The 16,496-nt window shown below is 57.5% G+C and overlaps 2 protein-coding genes across 2 annotated transcripts; both read right to left on the bottom strand.

The window, feature by feature from the left end:
* Nucleotides 1–3,006: 3,006 nt before the first annotated feature.
* On the bottom strand, nucleotides 3,007–9,451 carry LOC126645528 (indoleamine 2,3-dioxygenase 2-like). The gene is made up of 10 exons (XM_050326059.1): nucleotides 9,273–9,451; nucleotides 8,668–8,763; nucleotides 8,038–8,157; nucleotides 7,713–7,831; nucleotides 7,366–7,380; nucleotides 6,842–6,941; nucleotides 6,535–6,652; nucleotides 6,364–6,415; nucleotides 4,472–4,620; nucleotides 3,007–3,807 (listed from the first exon to the last, which is right to left on the bottom strand). The coding sequence occupies exons 1-10, from the start codon at nucleotides 9,369–9,371 to the stop codon at nucleotides 3,437–3,439; spliced, it is 1,239 nt and encodes a 412-aa protein (XP_050182016.1). The 5' UTR covers nucleotides 9,372–9,451; the 3' UTR covers nucleotides 3,007–3,436.
* A 91-nt stretch (nucleotides 9,452–9,542) lies between these two features.
* Nucleotides 9,543–16,421, bottom strand: LOC126645321 (disintegrin and metalloproteinase domain-containing protein 32-like). The gene is made up of 19 exons (XM_050325604.1): nucleotides 16,224–16,421; nucleotides 15,947–16,008; nucleotides 15,740–15,818; nucleotides 15,524–15,600; nucleotides 15,206–15,398; nucleotides 14,940–15,005; nucleotides 14,625–14,696; nucleotides 14,110–14,276; nucleotides 13,624–13,705; nucleotides 13,311–13,447; nucleotides 12,950–13,136; nucleotides 12,595–12,684; nucleotides 12,232–12,430; nucleotides 11,710–11,818; nucleotides 11,264–11,447; nucleotides 10,858–10,938; nucleotides 10,655–10,772; nucleotides 10,411–10,576; nucleotides 9,543–10,172 (listed from the first exon to the last, which is right to left on the bottom strand). Exons 1-19 carry the CDS (start codon nucleotides 16,419–16,421, stop codon nucleotides 10,004–10,006), a joined length of 2,436 nt encoding a protein of 811 aa, XP_050181561.1. The 3' UTR covers nucleotides 9,543–10,003.
* Between the last annotated feature and the right edge of the window lie 75 nt (nucleotides 16,422–16,496).

Here is a 16,496-nt window from a genome sequence, read left to right as displayed (position 1 = left end):
TGGCTTCAATGGGACCTTCACGATGTAACGACAGCCCAGGGACCCTGAGATGGGGCTGCAAACTCCTGAACACTTAGAAGAGGTTGATCATGAAATAGTTTATAGCTTATGAGGCGGTTGTAAGGCAGCCAGGACCTGGATAATGGGGGATTTTAATTACTTGATATTGATGGACATAATAAGTGAGCAGCAAACCACTAAGGGAAACCTGTGGCTGGAGGGGAGAGCGAGATTGATCTATGCACAGCATGTTAAATCACTTAAATCATTCAGAGCCTCTTCTGGTCCCAGTTCCAGGAGCAGAGCCAAGTATGATAAATAAGGTCGGGGTTGGGAAGTGTCTAGAATCCAAATGTTTGTATTCCTGTTCAATTTCAGATATTCTCAGGGACAAAAGCAGCAAAGCTGAGTGTGCCCAGGGGCTGGGGGAATCCCTGCACAGGGGGCTGGCAGCCAGAAAGGGGCTTCCACCGCTGGGGGCAGTTCAGGAACTCTCACACAGATTTGTCACAGGGGAAGGTGACCTGGGTGAGACCCGAGCACGGAGGGAACCAGAGGCCAAAGCGACTGAGAAGGACGGAAAGTCTGAGCAAACAGTGTGGGTGGGATGACGGCTGCAGGCTGGGCACAGCCTGTGGGGCAGGGCTGGCCACCTCCTGCGGGCAGCTCCCAGGGCTGATGGGGCTTGGTGGGGTTTGGTGGCATCGAAGGTGTGCCCAGGTGAGGTCTCCTCCTGCCACCTGGGCTGGGCACAGGGCTTCCTTCTCCATCACACAGGTCTGACCATCAGATATCGCAGGGGAAATCTCTGCAGAACCCAGCGGGATAACAAGGAGTCAGGAGGCAGGTGGACACCCCAGCACGTGGCTGGGAGGGCTGTGCTGGGGCAGCAGCTGCAGCTGCACAATGGAAACGTGTCCGTCAGCGCAGCAGGGGCAGGGCCGCGGCTCCAGCGATAAGGGAGAGTTCCGTGTGGGTGGCACCAGTCTGGGGCTGGAGCTGCTGCTTGGGCTGTGGCTGAGAGCTGTGACATCCCTGCTGGTTTCCCGTCCCCTGTGCCTGCTGAAACAAACCCTCCTGGGCACGGCGGGGCCTCGGCAGCCCCGGCACCACAGTTCCCGCTGGCGGGATGTGGCCCCGGTGCCAAGCACGTGCTGCTCCTCCAACACACCATGCCATTTTTAGATTTTTAGGCACAGGTATAAATTATTTAAATGCCACGTGCTTCCAGTCAGAACGCACCTGAGACCTTAGACGTCTGCATCTTGTGATCAGGGTTAGACAGCAGCGGTTTGAAAACAGAGAGAAATCAAAGCTCTCGTGGAGCGGCTGTCCCAGCCTGCCAGGGGAGCACATGGGAGAGGGCTGTGCCCCACTGTGCATCAACATTTGGGTACTGCCAGAGTGGCAGGATCCTCCCTGAAGCCGATTCTAAAGGAGCTGCAGCTGATTGATCGTGAGCTGGCTCCAACAGAGCATTTGGTGACATGGACTCAGTTGTGGGGAGCCCTTGCAGTGCAGTTTGCTGACCTGGGGGTGCAGTGGGCTGGCTCTTTCTCTGCAGTTTCTTGGGCACCTTCTTTGTCTCCCAAAAGTGTTGTACATGAGCGTGCCCTTCAGTGCAGGGAACCCCTTTGGCTCTCCAGAGCCCTCTGACATCTCTGGTTTCTCAGTTCCCATTCTCTCTTCTGGGGAGACACACATCCACCCTCCTTGCTCCTAAGGATCCGCTCCTGGATCCCCCTGGCATGGGGCAGGGGCAGCCTGTGCAGGGAAGGGAGTCTGTAGCAGGAAGAAAATCCACCTGTGATGGGTCCTGTGGCCTTTCCTGGCATCAGCATCACGAGTGGAGCCCCTGCCCCCCTGCAGTGCCAGCTCCCTCCAGTCCTGGCTGCATTTCTCACTTAGCTGGAGTGATTTTCCCCCTGCTCCAAGTTTGCTGTTTTCCTGAAATGGTCTGAAATGTAATAGACCAAGACAATCATCAGCATGAAATATTTCCTACATGAAATATGCAGCAGCTATTCAGAAATGAAGATCAAGTGGAAGGAGGGCTGCCAGGCAAAGATTTAAAGGTGCTGACATGTTCCCGTGGGTTGTTTACTGAAGTCATCTCTGAAGCCCCAGTTTTAGGGCTGCATTTCAAAAAAGGGCACAAAATACAATTTAGCAATTGCTTTAATAATTCAACCTGCAGCGTGCTGAGCTTCTTGTTGCCCTTATGGGAACGATGTCTCATTTCAAAGGACCTTGACTGTCTTCTGGTAGTGCAGAAGGGGCACTGCCAGGGCTATTTTTGCACCAAAACACTGATTGGGTGTGAAACCTGTCTCTGGTGGCCGTGCCAGCAAAACCTGGGCAGGCAAAACGGAGCCATATGGCCTGATTTCCCTAAAGATGCGGATTCCAAGGAATTTGGGCGTGCTCTCTAGCTATAAAAGGGCAACCTGAGCACCTGGCTCTATAAAAAAGGGTTTAGCCCTGCTGTTGGCACAAGGCCGTGCCCAGCCAGCCCAGCCCGGCGGTGCGGGCTGAGCCGGGTCCTGCAGCCTCGGGCCGGAGCAGTCGGGGCTGTGCAGGCGTGCCCAGCGCGGGGCTGCCCGCGGTGTCTGCATCGCAGGAGCCTCTGTAATGGGCTCACCCTGGCACCAGGCTGGGCGTTGTCCTGCTGCAGGTACCTGGCCAGGGGTTTGCCCGTGTATTTTTCCCTTGCTGGTCCCTCGAGGAAGCCGCGTCCCCTCGTGTCCCCTGCCACAGCACGGTGTCACTGACACTCAAGAAAGCAGAGCCCGCCTGAGCCCCAGTGTTGCAGCTTTGCCCCTGTGACATCCTGAGCCCTCACCGACCAGAGGCTCCCCCCGCAGCCCCCATCCGTGTTTTCTTTTCCCTGCTGCCCGCCCGTTCCTGTGCTGCGGGATCGCCTGCGCCGCCAAACGCGGGTTTCTGCCGCCACCTCGCGATGGAGCAGCGCTGGGATGTCGCGACGGACACGGCAACGCGCCAGGATCGGGATTCGCTGCTTTATTCGTCCGTGTAACCCACCCGTGTCCAGCCCCTCTGCAGCCCCGACCCGCGGGGTGCTGCGGGCAGCGAGCGGGGCTGGGAGGGACACAGCTCTGCCCCGGGCCGTGGGAGGACGCTGCACCCATCCCGGTGCCTTGGGACGATGTGCTGATCCCCGTGCCACAGGAGGACACTGCGCCCGTCCCCGGGCCGTGGGAGGATGCTGAGCTCACTGCGTGCCTTCGGGGGGGAAGCAGCAGCACTGTTCTCCCTCGACAGCCCAGAGCACGTTCCTCGTGTCCCAGGCACGCACAGGTGGGAATGATGCTGCCCAGGGGAGGTTTTGGACCTTGGCTCGTGCGTTGCAGACAGGCACGGGAGCCGCCTGGCCTCCTGCACCCACTTTGGGCAGTGCCCCAACCCTCAGGGCACATCAGACACTTATCATCCCCTCCCTGGTGGTGTCCCTGATGCTCTTGAGGAAGCTGAAGATGTGGGACCCACCGGTGCCTTTGGCCTCCAGTGCCGTCGGGGGCTTCCCCAGGGCAGGCCCAACCCTGGCACCCGGCTCTGCCTGCCTGGCCTTGGCTTTGGTTGCCGCCACGGAGATGTACTTGGTGACGATGGCGATGTGGCAGGACCTGAAGTTTGTCAGCGCCGACACGCACCGGTTGAACGCCGTGCAGAGCTGCCCATCCCCGGAGGAGAGCACGTGCTGCCTCAGGGAGGGGGCACGGTGGATCTCCTCCACAAAGGCTCTGTGGGGCGGGGGCATGTAGGTCCTCATCCTGTGCAGGAAGGCAGCTGCAAGACATCAGCAAAGCGTGGGATAAGTTGTGGGTATGTGGATTAAAGGCCCCAGAGAGAAGCCAGCCTGGAGCTCTGCTGCTGGCACGGTTTGCAGGGACCGTGGTGCTGGTGGCACTGAGAGCCTGCACAGCTTTCTCTGCTCTGCCTCCAATTCAGTGAGAAAGAAAACCCATATTAGGTCAGTGCTCCATTAGGGTTGGTCTTAACTCTAGAAGACAAGACTGCTCTCAGTCTTTTGGTTTGGTTTATTTTGGGGTGTTTTTTTCTGCTAGTAGAGTGGTTTTGCTAATTTCTGATAAGTATTTCTGTTGTGGGCTGGACCAACACGAAACTCTGAATGGATGGTGTGAATCACTGGCAGGATTGTAGGCATGCTCTGCTCCCTCATCTCTGGGCCCATAGAGAAACTCAGTAAAAAGTCTGACAGGCAAAAAGCAAAGTGTGTCCTTTAGGGAATTCATCAGGGTGAGGAAGCACCCACCAGAGCCTCATTTACACCCCAAGGAACTGGCAGAGCCTGAGCCCAGCTGGGCTCTGCAAGAACGGGCAGGGTATGCGTGGTGCTGGCTGGCAGAGCTGGCACAGCCGTGGGAATCAGTCTGGCTGGTCTCTTCCCCTGCCCCTTATTCACTTGGGAAAGGCAAAGCGTGTGTCTTACCGGTGTCCTGGTGGTGGCAGATGCCCAGGAGCTCATCGAAGGCGTGCAGGACCGTGCTCTGCGCCGCGCTGCCCCCCGAGTAGGCCAGGGGCTCCTCGGACACCCCCTCATAGACGAGCCCAGCCGGCATGGCAGGATTGTCCTTCCAGCTGGGTGGGAGACACAGCAGTCAGCAGTGGCTGGGGCAGCTGGGGACAGGGCCTGTGAGAAGGGACTCTGGGCTGGCAAGATGGAATGAAGCCTTCCTGGCCCAGCCCATGGATCTCCTCCTCCTCACTCAGCTGTGTCAGCCCTCCCCAAACGGGTGATAAACGTGGAAATCAAATGCTGTGCCAAGGTGCACAACGAGGCCATGGGTGGAGGGAGAAATCCTTAATTTTCCTTTGCCAGGAACTAGGGATCGTTCTCTGGGTTCACCATGCCCTGGTGAGCACCCCGTGGAGTGGTGCTGGGACACCCTGCCCTGCTGGCTGCACATTCTGCTCCAGCTCAGGGTGGTCTGTGTGAGCACAGCTGCCTTGGTGAGGGAGGGGGCACTTGTCTGGGCAGCAGTGGCACAACAACAATTCCTTGGATGCCAGAGGCCATTCGGAGAAGCAGCAGGTAGAGTCACCCAAATGCTTCTCTGAGTCCCTGAAGTTTGTACTTTGGATTTTCCTTTGTTCCTGTTACTCAAGGTTACATCTCTAAAAGCATTTAAAGGATAAATAGAGAGCAGGTCAGCCTGCCTCTATTTATCTCCACAGATAACAAGGCTGGGATGGGATTTCCTCCCTCTGAATCTGCTGGTCCTGGGCAGGCTGGGAGCCAGGAGCTCCCCCCACACACCCTGAAGGCAGACCCTGTCAGCCCCCATTGTGCAGAAATGGAGAAGTGCTCGCTCCCAAACAAAGAGAAGAGTTATGATTCCAGGGAAATGAAGTGCCTGGCACAAAAATATCTGTTGACCTTCTGCAGAATGCACCAGCCTGTGAGGCTTTCAGTGCTGGCTGCTCGGGCTGTTGGGCTGCAGGAACAGATTTTGCACAAACTGCACAGAAAATAGATTCATTATCAAATACCAGAATATTTTTAGTTCTCCCAGAATTGTATTTATAGTAACCTCTACTAGTGGGAAGTTCTTATAAAGCAGAAGGGAATTTTAAAGGCATGTTTTTCCAGGCTGATGACCATCTAGACAAGGTCAGCTTGGATAAAAAATAAGAGAAACCTAATCAGGATGCATGGAGCCTTTTGACTTGGGAATGCTGAGATATGCTGGAGAGAAGTAAAAATAGAACCCCCCTGAGCAGCCCTGGAATGAGTGGTTGTGGAAGCTGCAGCCCCACAGGGATGCTGAGGGACAGTGAAAGTGCCACGCTGGGCTCTCAGGGCTGTGCTTCTGCCTTACCCAAATGGCTTTTTTCAGTATTTGGGGGAGATTTTCTTTTTTCCAACTGACAGAATCACAACAGAGCAGCAGCAGGAGGCTCGTTAGGGATGTTTCCCTAACGTGCAGTGGGAAGAGCCTCTGCTCAGCTTCACAGCCTTGTGTGCACAGCGTGGAAGGAAAGAGAAATTCCTCTTCTCCTGGCAAAACTGATTCATTTGTGCCCAATTCTGGCTGTTGGGGCACAGAGACCTTCTTGGGGCTGAGCTGAAGTGTGGGATGGAGAGTGGGTGGAGGGGGGAAGACCCAGCCCTCAGCCCCTGCCTGTGCCCAGCAGATCCAGTGCCAGGGACAGGATCAAGACACCCTGAGGAGCATCACTGCCAGACACAGGGCTGGTCCCCACCTTGTCCTGGAGGACCCCATGTCCCATCTGGGCTGCCCCTTCCCAGCACATTCCCAGTTCCCCCTGCCCTGGGAGCTTCCAGCATGGTGGGTCTGCAGGGAAAGGTGCTGCACTCACCCAGAGAGAAAGATACGGATCACAGAGTAGAACACTGCGGGATCCACGTGGTCTAGGAGGAAATCAGTCAGGTCAGAGGTGACTGGCAGTCACACCAACACGTGTGAGGAGCTGTGGTGTGTGCAGGGCTGTGCAGACACGAGCTGCCCACACAGCAGGGGCTGCTCTCACCGTGCATCTGCCTCAGTGCCTTGCCCATGGCCTCGATGGCCCCTGCCAGCTCCTCCAGGGCTCTCTGCAGGGTCTCCTCATCGTGCTTCAGGATGGCATGAAGGGCCCTGACAATTGCCTGTGAGAGGACAGGAGAGGAGGGAGAACACCAAGTGACGAGGGATGGGATGCCTGTGTACAACAGCTCTGGACAGTGCTGCCACTCATGCCAGCTCTGCTCCTTCCCCAGTCCACGTGCAGGGGACAGGGCCACCTCATGGATGCACCTGTGGGCACTTTGAGGTGAGCAAAAAGCCCCAGTACCCACCTTAATGCCGGGCACAGCCGCCTTCTCAACCAGGAGGGTGACGAGGATGAAGCCCCGCAGGCTCTCTCCCCCGGGCAGTGCCACGATGGTGTCCAGGTTCCTGCATGGAGCGGCCAAGGAGAGGGATTAGTGGGGTTGGGGCTCAGGATTTCCCTGCACACCATGGGACCCCTGCTGAGCCCTTGGAACAAAACACTCCCAGGCTGCAGAGCCTCTTATCTGCACCCCATGCAGAGAGGAGCTGGCACAGAGCAAAAGGGGAGCAGGCCTGCTCTGGTTCAGAGGCACCCACCGCCCTCCCCATGGCCCATGGGTGCTGGGTCTGCACAGACAGAGCAGCCCATGGTTCTGCTGCAGTCACTTTGCTGTTGTTGCAGTGGCATTTGTGAGACAAACACTGGTTTTGTTGTGCATGCACGTCAAGAGAGGTTCAGCCTGAGCAGAACCCTGCAGTGCTGGAGAGCTGAGCCCATCCAAACAAAGCCAACACCATTAGAACATAAACGAGCATCTTAACTACTTACTTAATTTCCAGAGGCCTGAAGGCATTTCAGTTATGGCCAAAAAATGCATGAGGAAAATGGGGAGGGGGAGAGAGAGAGAGAGAGAGAGAGAGAGAGAGAGAGGCATTACAAACTGTTCTAGTGACAGGCTGTGCTCTACAGGGAATAGAGGAGCTGTTCCCAGAGGCACCCACATCCCCACAGGGCTCCTGTGTCCGCCCCTGAGGCCGACCCCAGCAATGATGAGGCTCGAGGGGGTTTGGCAGAACAGGAGCAGTTTGGGAACCATCTGTCCCCAGCACCTGCTCGTTGCTGCTGCCCAACCACGGGGAGAGCCGCGCTTCGTCCTCCGGCGTTTGCCCATTTACCCGCTGGGGTCCTTCCTCCTCCAGTTGGCCAACACAAAGTCTGCGTGGCTGAGGATGGGTGGGAGGCCCAGAGCTTCGGAGACCTCCCAGAAGGGGACGGCGAGATTTCGGGGCAGGACCTGGAGGGCACAAAGCACGGGGGAAGATGGGGACGCTGTCAGGCTGCTGAACGGTGCCCCTGTGTGGGCACCAGCCAGGCAGGAGGGGTCACGCTCCTGCTGCAGCTGCAGGAAAGGGGCTTTGCTCCCGTGGGATGAGCTCCGTGGGACGAGCATCAGCCCCCAGACCCCAGTGAGCAGGTGGACCTGCTCTGCACTGCCTTTACCTGCACGGTGCCCTCCTCGCCCTCCTGCCAGACGTAGCCCATGGTGATGAAGCTGAGCACCAGGTGTGCCAAGTGCAGCTCCTCTCGTCCTCGGAGGTGCTGGGCGCTCAGCTGGGGCATCTGCTGGGGAAATCCTTGGGAGCAAGGGGCAAAGCTGGCAATGCCAAGAGCCCCTGTGGTGGGATCTGTCCCCCCAGCTGGGGGTACCCTCCCAAGTGCCTCTCTCTGCCTTCAAGCCTCCCTTCCCACCCACCCTGCAGGATTTGCTCCTGTTCTGTTTTTGCTGGTTTGTGAGCAGGGACAGCTTCCTCAAAAAGGCGTCCCCTCTTCCTGGCGCTGGGATGCCTGTGGGAGCAGCTGATCCCTGTGTGCCAGAGGGATCCTTGGGCTGGGATGAGACATGGCTCTTGTGACATCTAGAGGGCCCCCTGCTCGCCCTGCTCCAGCCCTCCCTGGCTCTGCCGCGGGAGTTCCTTCTGTGCCGATGTTAAGGCTTTGCTGTCGCCTGGTGTCGGTCCTGGCTCAGGACACGTCCGTGCCGCCGGGCTGCTTTCCCACGCGTTTTGCGGATGCTTGTTGTGTCAGACCGAGACTGAGAGAGCTCCAGAGGCAGGAAGGAGAACACGGTACCTGGAGAACACGGGAGCGGAGCCGATGGCTCGCGATCAGCTGGGGCAGCTCGTGGGCGATCTCCATCCAGGGGCCGTAGGGCTCTGGCAGCTCTGTCTTGGTGGAGAGAGGCAGAGAGAGGGCTGTGAATGTGCCCAGGCTCCCAGCGCCCACCCAGCCTCGCACATCAGGGCTGATGGCTTGTGTCTGGTTCCCTCTCCTGTAACAGGAGCTCGCGTGGTCACAAATTAATGGATGATGAACACGAACTGTCTGTGCCCCCATATTCCCACTGTGGAGCCATCCCACTGACCAGTGGCCCCCCTTTGGACAGGGAAGACCTGCAGAGTGACTGCTCTTCTTGTGCACCCCAAAATCCCGTAGAGCCAAGGCCAGCGTGTAAATGGCAAAGCTCATTCTCCTCTCCCCCTGCCACTTGCTGCGGCCACTTCCATCATTTGAAAGTGAGGGGTTTGTCCTACGAAGCTGCCTGTGCCAAAAGAGCCCCTGCCTTCCTCACTGCTCTTTGTAAGCCGTATCAACCCCCCTCCAGAAAGCCGCTCACAACCCCTCTGTTTTCCTCTCTGCCCCTGTCCCGTGCGGATGGGGGCACAGCCAGCTCCTACCAGAGGATCGGGAAGCAGGAAGCCGAACTCCTCGGACACCTGGAAGCTGGTCAAGGCCAGAGGCAGCGGGGGCTCCTCTGTGCCATCGCCGGCCTCCATCGCCGGGCGCTGGCCGCGGGGTGGGGATGTGCAGTGGGATGTGCTGAGCCAGCGCCGGTGTCCCGGCAGCGGGGATGGACCTTGTCCTGGGGGGAGCCAGGGCCCGGCCACCCAATGGCCAGAGGGTCTGAGCAAACACGGGTAAAGGTTGCAGATAAGGCTTTGTCATGGAGCAAACGTTGATCTCTGTCCCGGTGGGTGCCCACCCGTGGAGAAGGGCTTGGGGGACCTCCCTCGCTGTGGGTAGGAGGTTTGAGTGGCTTCCCACCCCCGACCACCCCAAGGGGCTGTCAGGCTCCCATGGGGGGCTGCATGGAGGGGGCAGCTCAGGGACACTCTCTCTGTGGGTGGGGTTCTCCAGGATCCTGGCAATGCCAAACTAGTGTGCCATGGGCTGCTGACCAAGTTGTGACATGCAAGAGCCAACCTCCTTGCCTGGGCTGGTCGATGCTGAGAGGCTTCTGCTGCCATCTGGCTGGAGATGGATGAAATGGGGCTGAAAGGGCCCTAACGAGGCTGGGACCTCACACCCACCCCATGCTCTTCCTGTTCCTCTGACAAAAAGCACAAACTACGTAAGCACAAAACCACAGGGCACTGGCCACAGCACCAGCTTTGCCCAACGCCTTTAATTAGCACTGGCAGTGCTGCCCCAGCTCCAGTGCTGGGCCCACATCTGTCTTCAGCTCCGGCTCTGGCTCCAGCTCCAGCTCTGTCTGCAGCTCTGGGTCCAGCTCTGCATCTGGCTCCAGGTTCAGCTCCGGGTCTGGCTCCAGCTCCCTGTCCATGTCCTGGCTGGTGCTGTGGGGAGACCTGGAGCGGTGCCTCAGCCCTGCCTTGACTCGGGGAGAGCTCAGTCCCTCAGGACCACCTCCGTCCAGGGTTCACCTCAGCCCTGGGGAATACGCTCATGCCCTGCCTGGGAATCCCCCTGTACATCCCTAGAGAATCACCTCATCTTCTCCCCTCCCCTCCCCATGGCCCTCTCCCACACCCCTGCCCTCCCTGAGGATCCAGCCCCAGGCAGAGCCCCACTCACCCCTCTGTGCCCTGCGGTTGCTGCCCACGGCACCAGCCCAGCACCTCCTGCTGCCACAGGATGAGCACGAGGACGATGACGGCGGCCAGGATGAGCAGGACGAGGCTGGAGCCCAGCACCAGCCAGGCCAGCTCCCCGTGCTCCAGCACTCGCTGCAGGGGCAGGCCTGGCAGGAGACAGCCCAGCTGGCACGGGGCACTGCCACCCCTGCCCGTGCCATCCCCCCTCAGCTGCCTGCACCCACCTCTCTCCACCAGCTGGAAGCCACTGTCCACGCTGCCCCCAAAGGCAGAGCCCTTCTTCTGGCAGCTGGGGGGCCGCCAGCCCGCGAAGCAGTGGCAATTGCCCTTGTTGTTGCACACCTGGAACGGCCGGGGTGGGGGCAGAGGAGTGCGATGAACTCACAGAACCTGCCCCCCTCCAGCCCCCCCAGCCCCCCTGACTCACGCCGTGGCCGTGGCAGTTCACTTGGCTGTCACACTGGTACCCCAGCACCGACACGGGGTGGCACGTGTTGTTTATACACACCTGGGGAAAAAGCACAGCAGCTCCAGCCCAGCACTGCCTCACCCACACAGCGCTCAGCGTGTCAGGCTTTGGCCCAAAAGGGAAGGAAAACACACTATTTAAAAAAGAAAACAAACCCCAAACAATAAAAAAGCTACAGTTCTGCCCTGGGGCTGGGTCATACCTTGTGCTCACACGCCGTCAGACCTTTAATGCAATGTTTGCGTGGGTTTCTAGTGTTTTTAAATATCAAGCACACTGCTGCAAGGAGTGAGCGTTTCTAAAACCTTGTTGATATTTACAGTTTACATCTGTCATTTCAGGTGAGTACAAAATGCTTCCTCACCCTTCCAGAGCCACATTTTGTCCCCGGTGGAACCAGAAGTGGATCCAGCAGTGCTGATGCATTCAGGTAATTCATAGAGACACACAAATGCTTCCTCACTTGGGCGTAAATCACGGCGGCAGCAGCTGATTTGAAGGGGGTGCTGGACGGGTACGTGCAGACCAACTTCCCACACCTGAGATTCCTGGAAAGCCAATTTGCACAGGATCTGTGTCTCACACACACACACACACTGCCTGATGGACACAGCAACATCAAACAGTGCAGGAAAACATCAGCAGGACTGGGAAGTCCAAGAGAGAATCTGTGACATAAGGAGAACGCATAGAGAACTATTTATTGCTTCACAAATCTCATTATAAACTGGAGTTTTGACACTCCCCTTCACTGCCCAGTCCCAATTAAACATGCATTTTGGCAGAGCCAGTGCCCCCTCCACAGCGTACCTCCAAGAACAGGGTTGGTACCCACGTCCATGCTTGAACCCGCAGTGCCCAAACCTGTCCTTCTGGCTGTTGATCTCCTCATAGCAGACCACAGGAGCATTCTTTGAATCTACCAGTTTAGCAATAACATTTGTTACAGTCAAAGGAACACAAAGGAACGTACGATAATAACTTCATTTTTCCTCCTTTAATTAGAGAAAACATACTTGTCCCTGCCCTGCCAAACTCTCAGAAGTCCTGAACCCAGAAATCAGCAAGGGAGTAGCAAATGGGGCAGTTCTCTGATAAGAGTTCACCCCCAGATAATAATTTGTTTTTTGTTGTTTCCACTGTTATCTCTGGAGCACTGGGGGACTCGGTTAACCAGAGCCAAACCCAAGGCTGTGCCCTTCCCTCCCCGTGCCCCACTCTCACCTGAGAGTGGTGCTTTGGAGAGCACTGAACACCATCATCATCATCCCACAGCCACCCCCGCCCCTAGGCAGTGCCAGTGCCCCCAGTGCCCCCAGGACAGCCCGTCACCTTTCCCGTAGAGCCGCTGGCACTGCAGGTCCAAGGACTGGCAGCGGCCCCCGTAGCAGTAGCCGGTGCCGCGCTCGCAGCTGTACCCGTCCTGCACGAACACGTCGGGCGGGCAGGACGCGGAGGAGCCGCTGCAGAACTCGGGCAGGTCACACTGCGTGTCAGCGGCAGGGCGGCACGGCGAGTTCTTCTTCCTGAACTGGAGAGCAGGAGCAGCTCTCCAGAAAAGATTCCCAGGAAGCCCAACCCCGGGAGCCTCTCCTGTTGCACAGCAGGAAGTTTGGCTCCATCCCTCAGCATGGGAACGTACTACTTCTCCAAAAATAAATAATGATTTTCTGATAATTATAGAAGTTGCCTTACCTGACAGCTTTTACAGCATGATCCAGAGGAACATTTCGCTCCTGGCTTAAGCTGACATGTTTTAGTGCAGCACCTGTCATGCAGGCATTGCTGGGGAAACATGGCAAACCCACATTTCAACTTTTCTGTACCCCCCAGTTCTGCTCTTCCTCCTTCTTCCCAAGAGGCTACACTTGGGCAGCATCGTGCAGAACAAATGGGCAGAGCTGCCACCAGGCTGATGCCATCCCAACCCAACGTGACCCTTCTGGGCTGCCCCCTGCTGCAGTGGGGCCCTCAGTCTCAAGGGTTGGTTATTCCACACGTACCCACATCACAAATGCAGGGATTGAGCCGTGGTTCCCGTGGCACCCACCTTGGCTGTCCCGCAGTCGCACTGCTCGCCTGGCTCCACCACCCCATTGCCACAGACAGCCCCGCTCCGGGGGGACAGGGGCGTCAGGCGGGGTCTGTTGAAGAGGCACTCGCCTCTGCCCTGCTTCAGGAAGCTCTCAAAGTCCCTGACGCTGCAGTTGCTAAAGGCTTTTGCCCCACTGAAATGCCTAAAATAAAGCAATTTTCAGTTTACATCTTAAACATTCACCACCCCTCGCTGCCTCCAAACCCCTGTGCAAGTCAAGGGCTCGCCCAGACACCGGCACAGGGCACGATGGCCCCAAGATACCTCTGAGGAGGGGACACCACCCCCAGCCCCCACAGCCCCCCGGCCAACTCACAGCGCCCCGGGGCCCATGAGGCAAACGCGCCCGGCGCAGCCGCAGGCTCGGGAGCCGTCCGAGCTCATGCCCAGGCTGTGTCCCAGCACCTGCGCCAGCAGGACAGAGAAGGACTCCAGCGTCGCCTTCCCGTGGTACTGGAGGGAGGAGAGAGCCAGGCTGGCACAGCTGGGCATGCCCTGCAGAGACCCCTGCTCTGGGTGTGGATACTCCCACCCGCTCCCACCCACCCTGTCCCTGCTGCCCGTGGGCGAGCTCTGGGGTCACGGCCACGTGGGCTGGCAGGGGCCAGGCAGGATGGGTGGGACTGTACCAGGGCCACTGCAGCAGCAGTGTCTCTCTGACACGCCTTTCCCAGAGCCGTTGCTCCCGTGAGCTCTCCTTGGTCCCTGTACCTGGAACAGAGGGGAGTGCACTGGTGGTCCAGCCCAGGGCACCCTGCGGTTGGGGGTGAGTGGGTCTGTGCAGCCAGAGGCCCCTCCAGTGGCCCTGATGGCTCTGCTGTCCCTGGGGGAGCTGGGACGGGGCCAGTGTCCAGTGCCAGAGCCTGCAGAGCCTCTTCTCAGCCAGGGCATGTGGGGTGGAGTGGGATGGGATGGCATCACCATGGCTGCTGCACTGCCACTGAAAGGGCTGGTTAAGAGGAAAGCCTTGGAAGAAGTACTTCCAGAACATTAAGAAATTAGGAATTATGTAAGAAATATGGCTTTTAAAAAGCATTTGTCATGGGAATCTTTATAGTTCAACCTACACTGGTTTGGTTGACTTAACCTTTAACATTAAGGAACCTTTATCTTACCCTAAGAGACAAGCGATATCGTGTGTCTGCAGTGCCAGAGTCAACTGTTTCCACTGTAAAAATCGCTGCAGAAGGTCATCTGTATCCCCTGCTGTCAGTATTTTATCTCCCTCTGCCCACAGCTCCAGGGAGGACAGCACAATGGTGACGTTAAGGGGACTAAACATCTGAAAGCAGAAAGGAAACATCTGCTCACACACCTTCCCTGTGTGCAGTCACTGCTCTGCACATAAGCACATGGGAAAAGCCAATTGCTGCTGTCAGTCCCTCAGTGACATCTGTAGCCAAAAAGAATGAACACACCTGAAAAATAAAGAGATCTAGCAAGAGGCCTGAGCCAAAGCCCAATAACTTCATAGGAAGAAGTTAGGGATTTTAGGACTAATTTCTCATTACACACATGAACCATAATGGCTTCTCCTAAACCCAAAAGCACCTAGGAGAGAGATGACCACTACTAACATCACTGCTGCCCCCCCATCTTACTGCAATACAAACCAGACTTTAAAACTCACATTGTTGACTAAATTGAAAGCCTGGATTATCTTCTGTGTGACAGCATTCGGGTCCGACCCCATATAGTTGTACTGAAAAACAAGCCAAGAGGATGTAAGTGCAGAACAATATTGGAAGACTGAAGTGATTCCCAACAGCCAGCCATGGAGATGTGAGCTGCAAATCTGCACTCCTCCTTTCCTACAAAATCCACAGTACACGCAATTTTTCAAGAGGGAAAACAAATCCACGAACAAGCTGGGAAATGGCACAATTTCCATGCTCACAGAATTCAGGCAGGCAGAGACAAGGAGGAAGTGTCTGGCACAGCTTACCAAAGCGCTGTCCAAAACCACGTACACGGTGAGGTATTTGGGAGATCGTGCTGCTGCCGAGAGGTGCTGGAAGAGAAAATGGGCTCCAATGTACTCCAGTGGACAGGTTCCTGTGTCCTCCATCACCTCACTGCTGCCTTTTGCTGTGCTGCTCCAGCCTCCCTCCAAAGCTTGTGGCCAAGTGTCCGGCCAGAGCTTCCTGTGGGATCAGGCTCCTCCTCGTGGGACAGGACAAGAGCAGCACTGTGAGAGCAGACATTGCTCACCTCGGCATCCCCATGGGCCTCTGCTGATGTCTCCTCCGTCACCAGCCCACCCAGCCCTCTCCCAGGGGGGCTGTGAGCCAGGAAGGACCCTGCTGCCTCCTCCTCCCCCACTCGATACACGAGGTGCTGGAACGCGGGGGAATCGTCCAGGGGCTCGATGCCATAGCTGACGTTCTCAAACTGCAGCAAACCCCTGCCAAGGCAGTGGCACTGCCCATTTGCTCCTGGCACTGCCTCCAGGCCATCCCTGGGCTCCCCACAGCAAAGGCCCAGCAGCACCTGAGGGCAGGGCAGCTCAGGGATGTGGTGGTTCATTACCTGAGCCCCGAGCAGGTGCTGAGGGTCACTGCTGAGTTGGGGAAGCCATCGATGTACCCCCAGTAGTGGCAGCCTTCCTGCAGTGTGACAGAGGACAGAGAGCCTCTTCTGGGGCTGGGAAGGTGATTCTCAGCCAGCCAGCTGGACTGGCTGCACGGGGCAGAGATCCACGCTGCAACACTTAGGGTACAAAAACCCCAAAACAAGGCAGGTTACCTCGATGTGGGCTGAATCAGGGCCCAAAGAGCCCTCCTTGTCCGACACATAAATCTGGAAATCGTCAGATAAAAAGGCACTACGAGAGAAAGGTGCAAAGTGAAGCACTTACAACAACATCCATTACCCTGAGCTTCTCACAGGTCCTGCAGCCACCAGGGAACGAGGCAATGACTGTCAGCAGGGGCAGCATCAGGGCCAACTCACTGCTGCTGCAGGTGGATGGTGTACAGCCTCCCCTCGATCCTCAGGATGTAGGACACTGTGTCCTTGTGCGTGCAGAAAAGTAGAGAACAGGAGAATTAGGAACAGGGAGTTGGACCAGCACTGTCCAAGGCCCCCTGCGAACACCAAGGATGAGCACAGAGCTGGCAGCTCTGCTCTGGTGACACCATCACAGCTGCCAGCACATCTGCAGCCCCCCAGCTCTCCTCTGCAGCTGAAGACCTCACTTCCCCCCATCTCCCCCTCCCCAGCACCGTACCTGCTGCAGCCGCGTCACTCCGGTCACGTTTGCCGGCAGCTGCTGTGGGACGGTGACCTGGGATGGAACCTGCCAGCCCAGAGGGGACAGAGACCCCCATAGCTGAGCCCAGAGCCGGGGGGTGGAGGGCGTGGGGGGGCCCTGCCCAGCCTCATGCAGCAGCTCCAGGAGCAGCAGGAGCAGCAGCAGTGCCCCCATTGCAGGCCGGTAACAGCCCCACAGCCCACCAGTAACCGCCCCACAGGTAACGGTCCCGCTGGTAACGGCCCCTCC

This window comes from Myiozetetes cayanensis, unplaced genomic scaffold, assembly GCF_022539395.1.
Source record: "Myiozetetes cayanensis isolate MyiCay16 unplaced genomic scaffold, myiCay2020 scf30, whole genome shotgun sequence".
NCBI classification, from domain to species: Eukaryota; Metazoa; Chordata; class Aves; order Passeriformes; family Tyrannidae; genus Myiozetetes; species Myiozetetes cayanensis.
Note: the sequence above shows the minus strand (reverse complement) of the source record. Positions and strands in the feature narration are given on the sequence as shown.

Bases quoted from the DNA above. Each gene is read 5' to 3' on its own strand.
- LOC126645528 (XM_050326059.1), bottom strand. From the start codon at position 9,371: ATGGAGGCCGGCGATGGCACAGAGGAGCCCCCGCTGCCTCTGGCCTTG. The intron at 8,764-9,272 runs GTAGGAGCTGGC...CTCTCCACCAAG, and splicing joins TCCTGCTTCCCGATCCTCTG to ACAGAGCTGCCAGAGCCCTA. The intron at 3,808-4,471 runs GTAAGACACACG...GATGTCTTGCAG, and splicing joins CTGCCACCACCAGGACACCG to CTGCCTTCCTGCACAGGATG.
- LOC126645321 (XM_050325604.1), bottom strand. From the start codon at position 16,421: ATGGGGGCACTGCTGCTGCTCCTGCTGCTCCTGGAGCTGCTGCATGAG. The intron at 15,819-15,946 runs GTGAGTTGGCCC...TTTCTCTCGTAG, and splicing joins ACCATCCACCTGCAGCAGCA to TGCCTTTTTATCTGACGATT. The intron at 15,601-15,739 runs GTAACCTGCCTT...GTCACACTGCAG, and splicing joins CTGATTCAGCCCACATCGAG to GAAGGCTGCCACTACTGGGG.